General features: G+C 41.6%; 1 protein-coding gene across 15 annotated transcripts in view; it reads right to left on the bottom strand.

Annotated features, from left to right (window-relative positions):
* Positions 1-19,610, bottom strand: part of CLEC16A (C-type lectin domain containing 16A) — a 204,653-nt gene that overhangs the window by 87,029 nt on the left and 98,014 nt on the right. For all 15 annotated transcript variants that reach the window (XM_044978772.1, XM_044978771.1, XM_044978778.1 and 12 more), the window contains one exon: positions 10,436-10,556. In XM_044978772.1, coding sequence (XP_044834707.1) covers positions 10,436-10,556 — 121 coding nt within the window. The remainder of the gene's footprint in view (positions 1-10,435; positions 10,557-19,610) is intronic.

The raw sequence follows: 19,610 nt of genomic DNA, 5'->3' as shown, positions 1-19,610 counted from the left end.
ATAGCATTAAATTAACAGAAAATATACAGATTATGGAGACGTCTATAGTCAGAGGCCAGACTCTTTCAAGATGGGAATAAGACTGGAAAGGAATTTTTTTTAAAGGGGGAGGGATATAAAAGCACCACATACAATAATTAAAGGTTCTGCTTTTTTTTAATCACTAGAAATGTTTCCCTGCCCTGGAAGAGTATGACTGGAGAAGTAGTGAAATGATGCTACAAGAACGAGAAGTGTGAAAGTTACGTAACTGATGGGCAGGGAAGGGATGTTTATTCAGGCTGTTTAAGTCTAGCTTTTGTTTGTGTGAACACATTTAATTTTTATGACTCCAACATTTTGGATAATGGAAGTAATTGCTAAAGGCTTAACACCCCACATCTTTTCTATTAACGTACCAACATATACATCTTCTCAGGCCTGCCAATAAGTCTGAGCAAAACCAAGGAGACCAAAATTGACATTCCTGATATTTCTAATTTTAAATGCCCAATCAGGCCTTCTTTATACCTCAGGAAAGAAAAATAATGGCATGAGCCCAATTTTTAAGTTCTTTGAGGCTTATCTTTAGGATACCACCAGGATTTTAATGAATGGAGAAATGTGAAAAGCCACTATCTTAATTTATTCTGCTAAGGAACAATAAGACAAAAACTAATAGGTTTCAGACACTTACACAAGAGTGCCACAGAATCATGCTTCCTTCCCACCCCCAAGCTCTACCTTTGCTCTTCCTGAACAGACATTAAATTTAGCTATTGCTGCAAATTTAAGCTACCAAGTAGGTATACAGAAACTGAATGGGACAATAAGTTATTACAGGAGAGGATTTCTCAGGTTCCATTCACCCTTCAAAGTAAAGAAACTGATGTCATGCTAAAAGTAAGTGGTAGTCATTTCACCACAAGACAAATAAAAAATACAAAAATAGAGGGGAGTACAACTGCAAATGACTTATTAAATGCATTAATATCTTACAGATTAAGGCCACAAAGCAAGTTTGGCACTAAGATTTTTCTTTTAAAACGTATTAGAAAGTCAGAATACAAGCTGGATGACCAAAGAACTTCTAACGTTTAGTCGGGTAAATGTTTGGTGCAGACTCACTTTAAGCCACTTAGAACAGAAGAATTCAGAATTAATAGCAACTGTGTCCTTAGCTCACTCATCTACTGTACCCACGTCCTACAGCACTAGTACTAGTAACCTCTCAATCACAATTCTCAGAAAACACTTGAAAAAACCTTAAATGGAGCCTTACCTATCTGTGATATATGGGAATCACCCCACTCACTTCTGAAATGTACCCATTACTGGGAAGGAATAGAGCTGTTTAACAGCACACAAACACTACACACCAGCTGAGGACAGAAGTGCACAAAATCATGTCGTAAAAACATAAAAATTATATATTCAAGAGATGTGTGTGCGTGTGCGTGTTTTCCTGGCTAGCTTTAAATGGATTAAGTTATGGAACTTCCACTATTGCCTTTGGGAGACTATTTCTGAAGCTACTAGATCTCACAGTCTAGCAGCTTTCCTTATACTGTATTCAGCTTAAATCCTCTATCATACCGTTACCCTAGTTCTATCCAATTAATATTAGACGTCCCTCACACACACTTCAGTGGTTGCTTAGCCAAGCTATACATCTCTCTCAAATTTTCCTGTGACTTTACCTCCAGCCCCTTGCTCTTCTCTGACCTCTCTATTTTGTAAATATCTTTCTGGTAATGAGTTTGACAGAAAAGAACATACTTCACCAGATAGTCAGATCACAGAAACTACACAGATCTGGTTTACCTATTGTATGTAAGTTACAAATCCACAGTAGGTGCATCCTCCTGACATATTTTACACTAGGATGGTTCTGTAAAAGTTTGAGAGCAGACTATGCTCAAGTTAACCCTTTTAAAAGTGAGAGTAACAGGAGGACATGATGGCCAAGTCAGAAGAGTGTTAGTTGATTAACATGCCACTTAGAACACCACTCACAACCTTCTCTCCATTACTTCTTGCCTGGGCAGTTAACTGTTGTTCTTCGAGATGGTTTGTGTACATACACATTCCACCTGTATGTGCATGCACGCAAGTGGGAGACTTTCGCCAGTAGTACCACTAGGCAGCACTCACACCCGTGTGAACATTTGCCCACCTCCTTCTCCATTCCTTCAAACCATTGTATATAATGTCCGAACTAGCAGGGAAGGTGGGAGGGTCATGGAATGTATATGTGCACAATACATCTGGAACAACAAGCGTTACTGTACAAGTAAAGAACCATTTTTTCTCCGAGTGATTGTGCACATATAAATGCCACTGCAGGTGACTCATCAGCAGCTCCCTTACAGGTGGAGGGACTTCAGATCATCTAAACAAAGATTCTAACACTGACATGCCAAAGCTGCCATTGTCACAGGAAACCTGAGTGATGGAAAAATGAGTTCTATAATAAGGTATGCACAGACAAACACATTGCTGCCTTGCAGCTATCGGGACATTGGTCAGAAAGGCTGACAGTGGACAGAGCCCTTGTGAAGTGAGCTGTTATTCTTGGTGGAGGAGGGGTTTTAGCAAAATTGTAGCAGAGTTTAATGCAATCAGAAATCCAATTGGAGACTTGCTGAGTTGAAACTGATTGACCCTCAACTCTCTCAGCAGAGACTATAAAAATGTGAGGGAAATCCTGAAGGACCAAGTGCAGTCCAAGTAGAATGCCAAAGCTCTATGAACATCCAAAGTAGGAAGTGTTTCTTCAGTTTAAGAAGAATGGGGCTTTTTGAAAAAACACCAGCAAATGAATATATTGATTCAGGGGTAAAGCTTACACTACCTTAGGCATAAAGTTAGGGTCTGGCCTAAGGGAAACTTAGTCTTTATGGAAAACTGTGAAAGGAGGATCAGCCAGAACAGCTTGAAGTTGTGAAAATCCTCCTAGCAGAAGTGATTGCCACCAGAAAAGCCATCTTCATAGACAATGGCAGTAATGAAGTTGTAGCCATAGGCTTGAAAGGGAGTCATATGAGTTTGGAGAGGACTAGATTGAGATCAGATATAGGTACAGGATCAGACACAGGAGGGTAAACATTGAGCAGACCTTTCAAGAATTGGGAAATGAGAGGATGAGAGAAAATGGAAAACCCATCTACCGGCAGATGTAGTGCAGAAATAGAAGCCAGGGGAACTCACTGAAAGGCCTGATGATTTCAGGTGCAACAGATAGTTCAGTTCATGTGTAACCTCCAAAAGAAGGTGCAGTAAGTGTTGATATTGTGCCCAAACTGAAAATCTCTCACTTTGCTGCATACAGGGTTTTAATGGATTTTTCTCTGTTGCTCAACAAGATGGGCTGTACCACTTGGGAGCACAGTTTCTCACTGGTATTCAAACAGAGATCATCCATGTCATAAGGTGGAGAGATTTGAGGTTAGGATATAGAGACTTGCCCTGGTTCTGAGACAGAAGATCCCCAACTAACTAGTGGTAAAAGTTATCTATGACGAGACAGAAAGCTGATGCAGGTCTGTGAACCAATATAGTCTTGGCCATGCTGGTGCCAGGGCCGGCTCCAGACCCCAGTGCGCCAAGAGCGTGCTTGGGGCGGCATGCCGCAGGGGGCGCTCTGCCTGTCGCCGGGAGGGCGGCAGGTGGCTCCGGTGGACCTCCCGCAGGCGTGCCTGCGGAGGGTCCGCTGGTCCCGCGGCTCCAGTGGACCTCCTGCAGGCACGCCTGTGGATGCTCCACCGGAGCCGCGGGACCAGCGGACCCTCCGCAGGCACGTCTGCAGGAGGTCCACCGGAGCCGCGGGACCGGCGACCGCCAGAGCGCCTCCCGTGGTGTGCCGCCCTGCTTGGGGCGGCGAAATTGCTAGAGTCGCCCCTGGCTGGTGCAATAAATATTAATGATGCTTTGTCTCACTTCAGCTTCGGAAGTACCCTCAGAATCAGAGGAACTGGAAGAAATGCATAGAGGAGATGACTGGACCATGCAAAAAGAAAGGCATCTGTGATGGAGCCCAGACTGCAGTCTGCCTTGGAGCAACATCTTGGTGCATTTGCTGTTCAGGTTGGTCACAAACAAGTCTATTACTGAGTACCCCACAGCGGTGGAAAATCTGGAGAACATTCATGACTGACCACTTGTGTTGGTCTATGAGGGAATCTGAAAGTGTGTTTCTCAGTCCTGGAAGGTGAAATGTTGTCCTTCAGGGAAATGCTGATAAATGCATAAATTCCATAGGAGAATAGCCTCCTGGCACGGTTGAGGCAATTTTTCGCCTCCCTGCTTCTTCTGAGAGAACATGGCAGCGGTTTTGTCTATAAGAACTTGTACCACTTGGTTCTCAATGGTGGACAAACATCTCGCAGGCCCAATGAATAGCTCAGAGCGCTAGCATGTTTATGTGAAGTGAAACTTCCTGGGGCAACCAAAGAGCTTGTGTCTGGACTTGACTGAGGTGGGCTCCCCAGTCTTCAATTGGTGCATCTTACCAGATGCTTAGTTGGTTCAGGGGATAAAAATGGAACTCCTTTTATTGGAGCAAGCAGGAAGGTGCAAGACGGCCTCAGAGGCGCCAATGGTAACCAATTACCATCTCTTCACAATTATCCCTCTCTTAGCCCAATTTGAAAGTGCCTTAGGGAAATAAATCTGAGACTGTGCAAAACTTAACTGTGTAAACAATCAAATAGTCTCCCTTCACAACACAGCCAGCTGTTCAGCAGGGAGCTGGAAATTGCAGGAATAATGATCCACGTAGAGATTTTTTTGATAGAAGTGATCTGCTTGGACTACCCAATGGCTTGAGAACAGAAGCAGTTTCTTGGTATGTGTTTCCCATTCATCTTGCTGAATGGAGAGTGTGGGAAGAGATTTTACATATTCTGGCAGTGTGCTTACTCAGTTTCAGATGACCAGCCACCTGCAGCCATCTTTTAGATGGCTGTTGGGTCTTACAATTATTTTATAAGTGTGTACTACTGAGTGCCCAACTCTCAAGATGTCACGTCTTGTGATTTTAGATGTTTGTTTTCAAGCTGCTCATCATCCCATAAAGAAACTGGTATTGGGTTGGTTTATTTTTTCTTCTCTTACCAACAATGGTCATCTCCCATTTTCTCACTGAAACAGAAGCTGCTTTTGCCAAGAAAGCTACTATTTCATTACAGACTTTGCAGGCAGATGTTAGGTTGCCCCTAACAAAGATATTAACACTTTGCTCCCAATGGCATGGAAGCCAGTCTGTCCTCATTCACAATATGTAACTCGGGTAAAAAAAAAAGTGAGGGCAAGAAGAACGTTCGGAGGGAGGAGTGAAGGGAATATTGTGTCCACAGGAGGCTATCATGGTGCAAGGAGGGGAAATGTGACAGGCAGGATGCTGTGAGAGAAGGGTCTGGCAGATGGAAAAGGATGTCTGATAATAATAAGGGAGGGATAGAATGGCAGCTTTGTCACTTCAGATTAGGGAGAGACAAGCAGAGAGCTTTCTGGGCTATAGATATGGAAACCAGCAGAATGAATGAGAACAAACACATATGGTTTAACTGGAATGAGGGTTTCACATCACATCCTGACTTTCAAGCTCCAAATCTTGGCAATACTGTACACTACCTAGCACCCGCTCTTTTTACATGTACCATCTTTACAAAGAAGATCATCATCATGATGTTCCTATTATGCCTCTGGCGTTTAAGGCAGTGACAAAGCTCCTCCACTCCTGTCTGTTTCTGGCAAATCTTTCAATGGTTCCCTAGCTGTGCCCCAGGTTTTTCAGCTCGGCTTCCATAGTTCTTCTCCATGTTGTTTTTGGGCAACCTCATTTTCGCTTGCCTTCAGGTGTCCATCTTATTGCTACTCTGATAATGGAATCAGTTTCCATCCAAAGCACATGACCGATCCATCTCCAATGCCTCCTGGCAATGGATAGCGCTCAGATCCTCTTGGCGGCACTGTCTCAATAGATCTTGGTTTGAGATTGTGCTGGGCCAGATATGGAGGATTTTTCTGAGGCAGGTTGTATGGAATGAAGACAGTTTGGACATGTCATTTTCTCATTCCCCAGCATTCTGCACTATAAAGTAGTGTTGAAGTACGCAGCTCTTATAAGTCATGAGTTTGGTTTTGGTGTTGTATTTTGATGATATCCAGACTGTATTTAAGCTCTGGAAGGTGTTCCTGGCTATATTGATTTTGTTCCAGATGTCCTGGCTTGTTCCACGATCCTGACTGATAGTGCTGCCCAAGTATGTGAATGTTTCTACATTGGTGAGAACATAATCCTCTATCCATACTGGTAATGGTGAAGCAATATTAAAAGTCATGATATCTGTCTCATTTTCAGTCCAATTTGCTGGCTGAATGCATTGAGTCAAGTTGTTTTTTCTTGTATATGGTGCTGGGTATGTGAGAGGACAGCGACATCATCTGCAAAGTCCAGGTCTTCAAGGGATGAGAAGAGTGCCCATTTAATGCCTCTTGGCATGTCTTCTGTTGTACGCCGCATTACCCAGTCGATGGCAATGTTGAAGAGGATTGCAGACATGACACATCCCTGATGTACTCCTGTTTTAACTTCAAAACTGAGCTCACTGTGACCAACGCTGCATGTAAAGTTGAAATAGGAGCTTTTCATGACATTGGTTATATGGAAAGCAATTCCTCTTGCCTGCAGAATGCACCATAGGCTGGTCCTGTGAATGCTATTAAAAGCTTTCTCAAAGTCTATGAAATTTATGTAGAAGATACATAGATACAAAGAAGATAAACCTAGATAAAAGGTGAAGATTAATCTTCCATGCATTGTAAAAAAAAAAAAAAATCTCATAAGTAGTCTTGTATCCTGTGTTACCTGTCCCAATACAGTATAACTGCTGTCCCAAAAGAAACAAGTGACTTCTTTGATTTGTTTTTAATTTATGTCAAAGGCACATTTTTTAAAGTTACATTTAGTTATATTTTTGAACAGAGTGCAGTCTCTATAAGGTGCCTTTTTAATAAATCAATAAATAACAGAATAGGAATATAGTTAATATTGCCAAGAAATATATATAATATTTATTTTTCCATCAGGCATTTTAATGAAAATAATACAACTCTTACAATGGCTTAAGAGCAAAAATATTGGGGGTGTGATGTTTTGGGAATATAAAAACATGAGAAAAAGTATAGTCAACAAGTTATTTACTTTAGCAGAACAATTCTAATGTACTGTACCATAACTTGATTATGATTATTTTATAAAAACAGGAAAAGATTACAGGAACATACATTAAACCACATCAATGACCACTACTGAAAGCAAAAAAATTGCAGGAGACAGGTACTAATCAAATAATCAATATGCAGGAAACAACTACATCATCCCACTTTAAAAGTGAAAAAGAATGTTGCAATTTGATTTACTTTAACACACAAACAAAATTGACAGCTACATCATAACTGCATTTTGAGTTAGTTATAAACTATATACTTGATTTCTGCAATGAGAAACTCATTATTCCACTTCACAGACCCAAGAGAAGAACAAAAGTGTAATTCAGGAACACACAGGAAATTATGTTAGTTCTATGTTGTCAATTCCTTGGAGAATAATCAGCTATATTCAGCTAGGATTCTGTTGTTTTCCTGTCAATCTAACAACTGTTCATTGTGTGCTCCCTATATTTTGAGACAAAAACTACATTTTTTAAAAAGAAAAAATTTTGGGGGCATGTTGCAAAAATGAAAATCCATCCTCTTGGATAGTTTCTACATAGATTCCAAGATTTTTGCAATACTTTGTTAAAATATAATTAACTCTGTTCTCAAAACCTATACAAAATCTGTACAGTGATATTTTTAGTGTCATATGTTAATAGCTGCAGCGAAGAAGAAAGGCAAAATGTATGCACTCTTAATTGGCTTTAAATGTGTACATCTGGCCTTTTTAAAAAAAAAGAGATGGATAGAAATGGCCTCTGAAACCACTTATGCCAGCTGGATAAGCAAATGCAGTGCAAGTTTCCATTCACCCATACGGTTGGCAGAATTACCTCCAAATTCCATCAGCATCCAACAGGAAGTATGGTAGGTTGTGCCACCTGTTCTAAGTATAAAACTTACTACTTTGATGAAGTGTTTTCTGTTCTGTCAGAATACCCCATGAAGATTGCATTAAAGTACAAATTAGTCCTTTCAAAGTAAACTAATTTAATATACCGAGTCAAAACTACCATATACACCTCAAGTTAAAAAAGACCCACTTCTTACTATGTGTCATCCCCTATATGATCTCTCCCACAATTAGCATTTTTGTCATCTTTCAGCTTTTGTTAAAATACCATCCCTCCATGTTACTACCAGTGAAACTAAACATGCAAACTAGTACATTTTTGCTGTGTTTAGTAAGTAATCCAGTTTAGTTAACTACTGGGACAGCATCTATCCCCTTTTCAATAAATCGGGTCTGTCATGTTGTTTTATCATCAACATTGCTTGAAACTTCTCCGGGAGCTCTTTGCTCAATTTTAGTTCAAATGAGATTGATAACCAAATGAACACACCAAGCATATCACTTTGCTTTACAAATTCCTGTATCACAAACCCAATGGGGTGTGTCCAAGGATTGTGTGCTTGGTTTACATAAACTGTTGATATTACTAAGAATTAAAGTGGAATGTTTGATGTCATTTGTATATTTTTATTCTGAATGCTCTTTCAACTCATGGCTATTGCACAGCAGTGCTGGTGTCAAACTCTGGGATTAAATGAAAAGTCTGGGCATGTTGTGGGTTCAAAGAGTTTCGTTCACTCAGGTGATTAACACGTCTGTTTCTCTGCCTCACAATAAAATCAATTATGCTAAAGAAGTTCTCCTTTTAAAATATCCTTACAACACATATGAGATAGTCACATTGAACATAAATGTAACAACCTGAAAGTGTTTAACTCAGGAAAAACAGATGCTGTGGTAAATAGGACCAATAAATCAATCAAGTGTACCATTACAGTGTTATGAGCCCAAAGTGTCAGAAATGTGATTTCAGTTTTCTCTCGTCCTTAGTTTACCTCTGTCTAAATGGCATGCTATAGACTTCATTTATTTGCTGAGACTTGAATCTACTTCAGTTATGACATGCTACACTGTATTAAATAATATTAGATTCAGATGCACTGCCTTAAATTCTTAATAAGGTAGCTGCCTGTACACTGTCAGTTAAGTGCTCAACTGGCTATCCGTAATCAATTAAAATTGATAGTTAAATTCTTTTAATCTTTATTACAGTAAATGGAATGCATGACATTTTTATTATACTTTTTGTACGCTAGGATGGAAAAACCAAAATTATATTTCCCAACACATTCTGCTATATTATTTAATGAAAAGACACCCCACACTATAAAAATGAGACTAACACCATGGTAAATTTCCCTTTCTTACACTGCATCTTAGTCATGGAGTAAGTTTATTGCAGTTTGTGCTTCTCTGACTTAAGGCCAGAATCACTCTGGTGGCAGGTTGCTTGATTTATACAGAAACCTTATATGCCAAGATGCACACATACAAGTAAAAACAGTTGATTGAACCTCGTTGTACAGTGATCTTTCCCATTTACTATTTTGAACAAGTTACATAATGGTACCTAAGGTTTAGTTCACAAATTACTAAAACAATTACTAGAAATTACAAGAACAAACTAATTTTGAAGAGCACATAACTGGATTATATTTCTCTCCCAGTTTTCTGCTTCTTCAATAGAGTCCAAAAGTCTCATTCTAACAATACTGCCGATGGAGACTACCTTGACTCTCAACTTCCTATACAGGCATCGGTTAAGGCTGAGAGTCTGTACCATGGGCATGCTGCACTGACCTGCAGTTGTAGATTTTAAACCCCCTCGGGATAGGTCGGTGTGCTGTTCAATTGGAGAAAAAGTCAGTGTACTACCATCTTTAAATGTTAGAACAGAGATGTGATGAAGAAAGAGGGACACAGGTAGAGTGATACCAGAAAGATAATGCAGATGTAGTTGTATTTACTCTCTAGCCCTCTAAATTCTGTTTGAGCGCATTTTGGAAGGGCAGAATTGAAAAACCAAAGCACAAGAGAAGAAGAACGAAATGCATCCTCTCAGGACCAGCTAGTTAAGATAAACAGTATTTCTACTAGGAAAGCCTATTCAGGTATTCAAGTAGCTGAAATTCTAGTGACGGACTTAAGGAAGGAAAAATAAATGAAGTACAACTGTTAATTTAATATTTTAATTCCCTTTTTATCTATCACTGGTGGGACATGTTCCCAATCTAGCAGACTTCTAACGGAAGCTAAAGTTAGTACCAAGACATCAGTCTTCATTATGTAGCTACACAAAGAGAATACCTATTTTTTTTTGTCAGTTCCTTAAAGGAGATGGGCAACTTTCTATTAATTGGGGGTGGGGAGGAAGCTACTTACTCAAGTCAAGAACATCATCTGTTTTTATTAGATCCTCCTCCCTTGTCAATGGCAACTGAGTTTCTGGTTCGTCTCGCAAATGCAGTGACAGTGAACGGAGCATGAAGAAAACTCTGATTGCCTAAAGAAATTAAAAACATGTTGTTAAATTATTCTGTATTAGACTAAAGATAAAGATACTTCTCCCTCTGCACAATGAAATAAGTGCTCAAAGAGTTGTATAAAAATACATCTATGTTTAAGACCACTGACTATATTGTAGTGCAGTATGTCAACTGTTTAAATTGAGAAAGCACATTAGTGTACCAGTTTGTCAACAAAACTAAAACAGGGCAGAACCACACACTGTGGCTTTTCCATCCTGTGAAATCAACAGAGAACACATTGTAAAGGTGTACCTCTACAATCTACGATCATAAGGCAGGTGTGTGGACCCATTTGAACTATCCTTTCTGTTTAAGGGGGAAGAGTTTTTATTCATTTATTTATTAATTAAAGACAGGACTAGTAGTACAGTTAGTAGCACTATGGGTTCTCGCTTGGAAAGCCCAAATTCTCTAGAGTACTGTTTGACCAGGAATATTGTAGTGATGATACCCTCACAACTGCTGGGGAGACATGGATGAAAGGAGGGGAAGTGAACAGGCAACACACTCAAGTGCCATGTTAGATGGTAGCTTGACATCTTCAGAGGGAACTGAAGGGAAAGAAGGTTTCAAGTGCACTACAGCCGATTTGATGGGTGGAATGTCATTGTTCAATGTAAAATGAATGCTCTGTAGTGATTGGAATGAGAAGGCCTAAGCAAGGCTTGTACAGCTAACTAGCCTGAATATCACTAACCCCAGAGTCAGAAAAGAAGAGAGAGAGAGAGAGAGAGAGAGAATTTACACATGTGCAAGAAACAATAACTTAGTGTGAATCACATTCAGATTGGTTGTGTACTTAATGTGTTTATTACAAAGACAAGGTGGGACCAACACAGCTACAACACCACTGCATACAACAATGTATTTATTAGATAGCAGTTACAATGGATTTACCATATTTTGTTATTTTATTGTACTATATTTCAGAAAGAATACATCACATTTTTACATGGAGTTAAAAAAGTCTTAATGTTTAATAAAAGTTGTTATATATTTGAATGTTTGTTCAATGATTTTATAAACACATCAATTAATGTTTTATTAGAAAAGGCCTGCACTGTTTTTACCCACTCCAAAAACTGAAAAAACTTAAAATATAAAACAAGTGCTCAATTTGGTAGTGGGAGTAAGTTTTTGTTAAACAGCTGTACACAGGAGGGATATATTTCCAGGAACATACACATGAAAAACCAATTAAGAGCTTGTATTTCATTCTCTTTTCTGCAGCTACCATTTAATGTTAAAAACAGTGACAGACCAGAGCTGGAGTGAAAATTAAAGCCATCTGTAAAAAGTTAGTGCAGCTTAAAGTTCTAGACAACCACCATCACCCTCCACCCCTCATTCCCCATTATGGCTTAGTTTATGGAATCTGTGCTCAAGGATGCTATAAATACGTGCTTACGAGGGGAACCTATTTTAACTCTTATTTATGGACAGCACACAGCACACTTTTAACAGAATTAGCCTAATGGAAAGTCTGAAGAATGCATTCGTAACACATCAAGTGAATGGTGAGGTTTTTTTTTTTTTTTTAAGGTTGGTTAAGTTTAAAGAAAAGAGCCCCTTTTCGACACTAACCAAATGAGGGGAAAAAACCAATACTGAACACAGGGGCAAAGAGTTACAAAGTATGTCATGCTTGACTTTCTTTCACCACCAGAAGCATCACTTTAGAGGAAATTCAGAAGTAGACTGGTGATATTTTAAAATACATCAGGGGCAAGTGATTCAGATCTCCTTGTCACCCACTGACCAAATGCCATGCAGCAGAGGTGAACAAATCGGCCCAAAATATGGTAGTGTGTGTCTGTGGACTGGTGACTATGAAGAAGCTCATAGGTAGTTACCGGTGACCTACACACAACTCAGCAAATGTGAGATTACGCATACTTGGAAGGCAGAGGATGGCTAGTCACAAAAAGGAGGGTGCTACAAACAGCTGCTCTAAGCTACATATTCCCATTACAATGTCTAGGAACATGTACAGCAAGATGTTAGTAAAGCAGCAACTTCTGTCCCACAGCTTTTACTCTCTTCAAATTAGGAAATAGCGTACTTGTGTAGCGTCCATCTAAAGGAACAGTCTCGTACAGGAATCGCAAGCTTATGAACAAATTCTCATTTTGACTTTGAGATGCTAAGGATTTTGTTGGTTTGGATAAAATATTTATCTAGGTCTTTCTTGGACATTTCTGCTCTAGATTTTTCCTTCTGCCAGGGACAACAGCTCCTTCTTCCACACATTTGGTATTCAGAGCAACTACTATAGTGAAGGTGATGCTATGAAAAGGATATGGCATTCCAGCTCTCTCAGTTAGCTCCACTGCCTTTCCAGGTCCAAAGTTGTAATTAGGGCTCTGAGGAAGAGGGAAATTGAGCAGGGACACAATCCAATTTGAAGAACTAATTACAGATGAGTCATCTTTTTTTCTTCACGATGCCTCTGCAAACTCCCACTTCACGGGGTAGTTTCATAATCAGTACCACAGTCTCTGGAAGGAGGGACAAGTCTGAACTGATGGCTGTAGTACACAGCAAACTAAGCATCTGGCCAGGATGCTAGATCCAGTGACCTAGTTAACAGTGTTTTGTGGAATGTGAATATAACCCCAGGATGCCACACTGCATATTTCTTCAGTTGGGACAGGACAGACACACTATGTGGAGTTTGACCTAAACCCTGCTTAGAGCAGAACAAATGTTTATTTGTAGCTTTCTATACCAGCCCTAACCCATTCTGATAAACATGGCAATATAATTGCTTGTCCCTTATTAGTACTATCCCAAAATGAAAAAAGTGTTTTGATGATTTTCTAAATTCCTTGGTCCTACTTGAATAGAAAACTAATGCCCTTTTTGCATCAAGAGTAAGCAGTTTTGCCTCACTTGGATGTGAATGAAGTCTGGGAACAAATACTGGTAAGTTAATGGATTTATTGAGATGGAGTTCTGTTGCAACTTTGGAAAGTAGTTTAGGATGAGGATGGAGGACTATTTTCTCTTTGAGAAGGACAGTAAAGGGTTGGTTAGCCATGTGGGCCTTTAACGCATTTACTCTTGCAATACATGTGATTGCTATAATTAAGACTGTTTGGATTTAATGGTTCAAAAAGAAATGTTGCACCATGTCACATAACCTCTCCTTTGACATAATGCTAATCTGAGATCCCCCATTAGAGTTGGCTCTGACTTGGAAGTAAATGTTCATTAGTCCTTTCATTAATCTCTTAACTGTGTCATGTGTGAAGAGAGTCTAGTGTGTGGCTGTTTACAGGAAGTAGCATTCTACTCATTCCTATCTGGGGGACTACTCAACTGCAGCAGGACACGGGGCATACGGGACCACTAGATGTCCTTGGAGCCTAAAAGGATGCCTGCCTCCCTGCCCGCGCCCTGGCTCACAATTCCCATTTGAGTACTTCAGGAGACCCAATACCTCTTACCATGGTCAGTAAGTCAGTAGCCATTTTGAACATGGAAAGCAATTTCTCGCTTATCCCCATAATCCCAAAAGGGTGCAGCTGGCTGAACTATATTACTGTGGTAACATATTATGAGCTAAATGAATAAGCAATGATAGAAACAGTATATTCATAATATTCTTGGAAATATCTGCTGTTTCACTTTTTCTTCACAGATATAAGTAGGCACCAGCAATTACACATACATGCAAAGAGATCTAAAGCACAAGTACTTATGAAGTAGAAAAGTGCTGATCTCCATAACAACAATGAGGAGTCTGGTGGCACCATAGGCCTGGTCCACACTAGGACTTTAATTCGAATTTAGCAGCGTTAATTCGAATTAACCGTGCACCCGTCCACACCACGAAGCTATTTAATTCGACATAGAGGGCTCTTTAGTTCGACTTCTGTACTCCTCCCCGATGAGGGGAGTAGCGCTAAATTCGACATGGCCATGTCGAATTAGGCTAGGTGTGGACGGAAATCGACCTTAGTAGCTCCGGGAGCTATCCCACAGTGCACCACTCTGTTGACGCTCTGGACAGCAGTCCGAGCTTGGATGCTCTGACCAGCCACACAGGAAATGCCCCAGGAGGGAGAACCTCTCTCAGTACCAGCGCTCACACAGCAAACGGGAGGACAGGTGGCGTGAGGAAGACAAGCAGGCGACTCAAACGCTGCTTGGACTAATGAGGGAGCAAACGGACACGCTCCGGCGCCTTGTGGATGTTCTGCAGGACCGCAGGCAGGAGGACAGAGCCCCCCTGCAGTGTATCTGCAACCGCCCTCCCCCGCCACAAAGTTCCATACCCCCCTCACCCAAAATAACCAGAAGGAGGGGCGCCAGGGGCTGTGAAAACTGTCACCGCACCCCAGCAGAGTGCTCAAGTACCCAAAAGCTCTCATACCCTAAATTTTGAGAAGTCCTTCCCTTCCTGACTCACCCAAGCTCAAATCCCAGTTTCATCCCCTAACTGTCTAGTTAATTATTAAAAATATTTTGCTGTTAATTACTGTTTCCATCATGTTTTTTCACAGAAGACTGTGTTTGAAGGGGGGGGTGGGGAAGGGGGTTGGTAATTGCATAGGACGGTCACCTTTACCTGGGTACAGACACGGGGGCAGGATCAGCAGCAGGTCACACACACAGTGCAGTCAGTAGGCACCCTGGTCAGTATGGGAGGTGGTTTCCAGGTTCTGTGTGGGTGGGGGGGGGACGTGACTTTGTAGCGGGGGAGGGCGGTTACAGATCTTATGCAGCGGTCCTTGTCCTGGACCACAGAGCCACGCAGCAGGGGAATCTGTAACTGTCCTCCTCCGCCACAAGGTCACATAGCCCCCGCACACAGAATCCCAAAAAGGAGGGATGGCAGGCTCCGTTGAAACGACCAGTCCGGCACTGCGGACCGCTCTAGGAGCAGGAGCCTATCATTCCTCGAGTTCAGAGGCGGTCTTTACATCACCGCACACCCTACCCAGCACAGTCTGCGTCCCAGTTTCAACCCTTTAACGCAAAGTCATTAATAAAGAAACCTTTGTTAAGTAACAATGGAACATGTATTTTATTTTTACACATGTGTTGGAAGGGGGGAAACGGGGTGAACGGGGTATGTAACTGCAGAGGATAGTCAACAGTAACTGGGTAAAGAAACAGGGGCAGGTTCAGCTTCTCTGTAAAGAAACTGAACAGTCACAGGTCACGCTGCTCGCTGGTACTTGAAGAGTTCCTTGTCGCTGTCCAAGACGCCTGTATAGGGCTTCATGATCCAGGGCATTAGCGGGTAGGCTGGGTCCCCGAGGATCACTATAGGCATCTGCACATCCCCAACAGTTATTTTGTGGTCCGGGAAGAAACTACCTTCCTGCAGGTGTCTAAACAGACCACAGTTCCTGAAAACACGCGTGTCATGAACCTTGCCTGGCCACCCGACGTTGATGTTGGTAAAACGTCCCCTATGGTCCACCAGTGCTTGCAGCACCATTGAAAAGTAGCCCGATTTCTCAGCAACTGACTGTGGAAGAGGTGGACGATAAGGTGCGAGGAGGTGAAAACGACCATAACTGCAGCGGGCTCCATACTCGCAGTGCTGTGGCGTCCGCGCTGTCACTGACCAGAAAAGTGCACGAACAGATAGCCCGCAGGCGCTTTCGGGGAGGGAGGGCGGGCGTGATTGACGGGTCAATGATGACAGTTACCCAAAACCACCCTCGACACATTTTTTCCCCCAGCAGGCATTGGGGGCTCTACCCAGCATTCCAATGGGCAGCAGGGACTGCGGGAACTGTGGGATAGCTTCCCACAGTGCACCGCTTCCAAAGTCAACGCTTGCCCCGTTAGTGTGGACTCACAAAGTCGAATTAGTGTCCTTAGTGTGGATACACAAATTCGACTGCGTAAGGTCGATTCCACAAATTCGAATTAAGTTGAATCGAACTACTCTTGTAGTGTAGACATACCCTTAAAGACTAACAGATTTATTTGGGCATAAGCTTTCGTGAGTAAAACATCACTTCTTCAGATGCACGGAGTGAAAATTACAGATACATGCATAGATATAGGGGCACATGAATAGAAGGGAGTTACCTTATAAGTGGAGAACCAGTGTTGACAAGGCCAATTCAGTCAGGGTGGATGTGCTCCACTTCCAATAATATTGACACCGCCTCATCAATTAAGAGGGAAAATTGCGTTTGTAGTGAGCCAGCCACTCCCAGTCTCTATTTAAGCTAAAATTAATGGTATTAAGTTTGCAAATGAATTTTAGTTCTGCAGTTTCTCTTTGAAGTCTTTTTTTGAAGTTTTTTTGTTGACGGATGGCTACTTTTAAATCTGCTATTGAATGTCCAGGGACATAGAAGTGTTTGCCTACTAGCTTTTGTATATTACCATTCCTGATCTCTGATTTGTGTCCATTTATTCTTTTACGTAGAAACTGTCCGGTTTGGCCAATGTACATGGCAGAGGGGCATTGCTGGCACGTGATGGCATATATCACATTAGTAGATGTGCAGGTGAATGAGCCCCTGATGGTGTGGCTGATGTGGTTGGGTCCTCTGATGAGGTCCCTAGAGTAGATATGGGAACAGAGTAGGCAATGGGGTTTGTTACAGGAATTGGTTCCTGGGTTAGTGTTTCTGTGGTGTGGTGTGTAGTTGCTGATGAGTATTTGCTTGAGGTTGGGGGGCTGTGTGTAAGCGAGGACTGGCCTGCCTCCTAAGGTCTGTGAGAGTGAGGGATCATTTTCCAGGATAGGTTGTAGATCGCTTATGATGTACTGGAGAGTTTTTAGCTGGGGGCTGTACGTGATAGACAGTGGTATTCTGTTATTTTCCTTGTTGGGCCTGTCTTGTAGTAGGTGACTTCTGGGTACCCGTCTCGCTCTGTCAATCTGTTTCTTCATTTCCCCAGGTGGATATTGTAGTTTTAAGAATGCTTGATAAAGATCTTGTAAGTGTGTGTCTCGGTCTGAGGGATTGGAGCAAATTTGGTTGTATTTTAGGGCTTGGCTGTAGACAATGGATCGTGTGATGTGTCCTGGATGGAAGCTGGAGGCATGTAGGTAAGTATAGCGGTCAGTAGATGTGACCATCATTTATTTGCACAGTAGTGTCCAGGAAGTGGATCTCTTGTGTGGACTGGTCCAGGCTCAGGTTGATGGTGGGGTGGAAATTGAAGAATTCCACCTGAATTTCAACAAGGGCCTCCTTCCCGTGTGTCCATATGATGAAGATTTCATAAATGTAGCGCAAGCAGAGGAGGGGCGCTAGGGGACGAGAGCTGAGGAAGTGTTATTCTGAGCCAGCCATAAAAATGTTGGCATACCATGTGGCCATGCAGGTACCCATAGCAGTGTTGCTGACTTGAAGGTATAAGTTGTCCCCAAATCTGAAATGGTTGTGGGTGAGGACAGTCACAACACTCAGCCACCAGGTGTGCCTTGGCCTCAGAGATACTGTTCCTGACAGCTTGTAGTCCATCCTTGTTTGAAATATTAGTGTAAAGAGCTTCTACATCCATCGTGGCCAGGATGAACACAATGAACATTTTATAGTGGCAAGGCCAGCAGGCATAGTACTGTACTCTAAATACCAAAAGGAATGAAATTTCAAATTATGATTCTTAAAGGGAAAGAACCATTTAAGAACTAAGAGCTTCCATACTGGTTCAGACCATAGAGACAGGACACTGGGCAAGATGGACTGACAGTGGCCTATATCAAAGTTTCAAGAGAAGTGTACAGAACAGGGCAATTATGGAATGGTCCATCCCCCGTCGTCCAGTCCCAGCTTCTGGCAGTGAGACCTTTAGGAACACCCAGAATATGGGGTTGTGTCCCTGCCCGTCTTGGCTAATAGCCATTGATGAATCTATCCTCTATGAACTTATCAAGCTCTTTTTTAACCCCAGTTATACTTTTGGCCATCACAACATCCCATGGCAATGAGTTCCACAGGTTAGTTGTGTGAAAAGATACCTCTTGGCTGTATTAAATCTGCTGCCTATTAATTTCCTCAGTGCCTCTGTGTAAAAGAGTAAATAACGCAACACTTCTGTATTAGTTTTTTCCACACCATTCAGGATTTTATAGACCTCTATCATCCTATCCCCCCTTAGTTGTCTTTTCTGAACAACTCTGATATTTTTGGTCTCTTCTCATATGGAAGCCATTCAGTACTCTTGATCATCTTTGTTATCCTTCTCTGGAACTTTTCCAGTTCCACTATATCCTTTTTGAGATGGGGCAACCATAATTAGATAGAGTATTCAAAGGGTGGGAGCACCACCAATTTATATAGTGACATGATATTTTTCTATCCCTTTCCTAATAGTTCCTAACACACTGCTAGCCTTTTTGACCGCTGTTGTGCATTGAGTGGAAGTTTTCAGAGATATTTCCATGATGATTCCAAGATCTTTCCTGACTGATTCAGCCTTCCCTCTAGGCTCAGAAAACAAGGCAGTATCGACATCATCTTATTTCTTCCTATATAACACACTCAAAATCAGGTCTTTCCTTGTCCTTGGCACCAAAATTAACTCAGGCTCTTATCTAACATCCTGACTACCTCAAACTTATCTCCTCAATCCCATTAAAATGTTGCTAAGACCACCTTCCTAGCCAGGATTTCCTGTTGAGTCAATTCACTGACTTTTTCCTCTGCAACCAATATAAGATGTTTCTCCTTACCTTCAAGGTGCTTCATAATTTAACCCCTCATCACTGCTCTAATACTACTACATGGTACTTGGTTTTTTTCATCACTGTTGTCAAAAATGCCAGCCTCCATTGTCTGCTTCCCCAATAAGCACCCTCTGTCAATCCTTGTGGGGGAAACGACCATTCCCATTAAAATTTGGGAACCCAATACACTACCCTCATTCAAATCCCTGCTTAAGACTTACTTGTACTACAATATCTGCAGAACACTGCCAGGTGATAATGTTAACAAATGCAACCTAAAATTACTGCTACCAATATAATTAGCCTTCTTCATTAATAGGAAAAACCTTATACCTAAAAATGGTGTGCACGGTTATGAAAAAATATGTTTTGATTA

Source organism: Mauremys mutica, chromosome 11 (genome assembly GCF_020497125.1).
Source record: "Mauremys mutica isolate MM-2020 ecotype Southern chromosome 11, ASM2049712v1, whole genome shotgun sequence".
NCBI lineage: Eukaryota > Metazoa > Chordata > Testudines > Geoemydidae > Mauremys > Mauremys mutica.
Note: the sequence above shows the minus strand (reverse complement) of the source record. Positions and strands in the feature narration are given on the sequence as shown.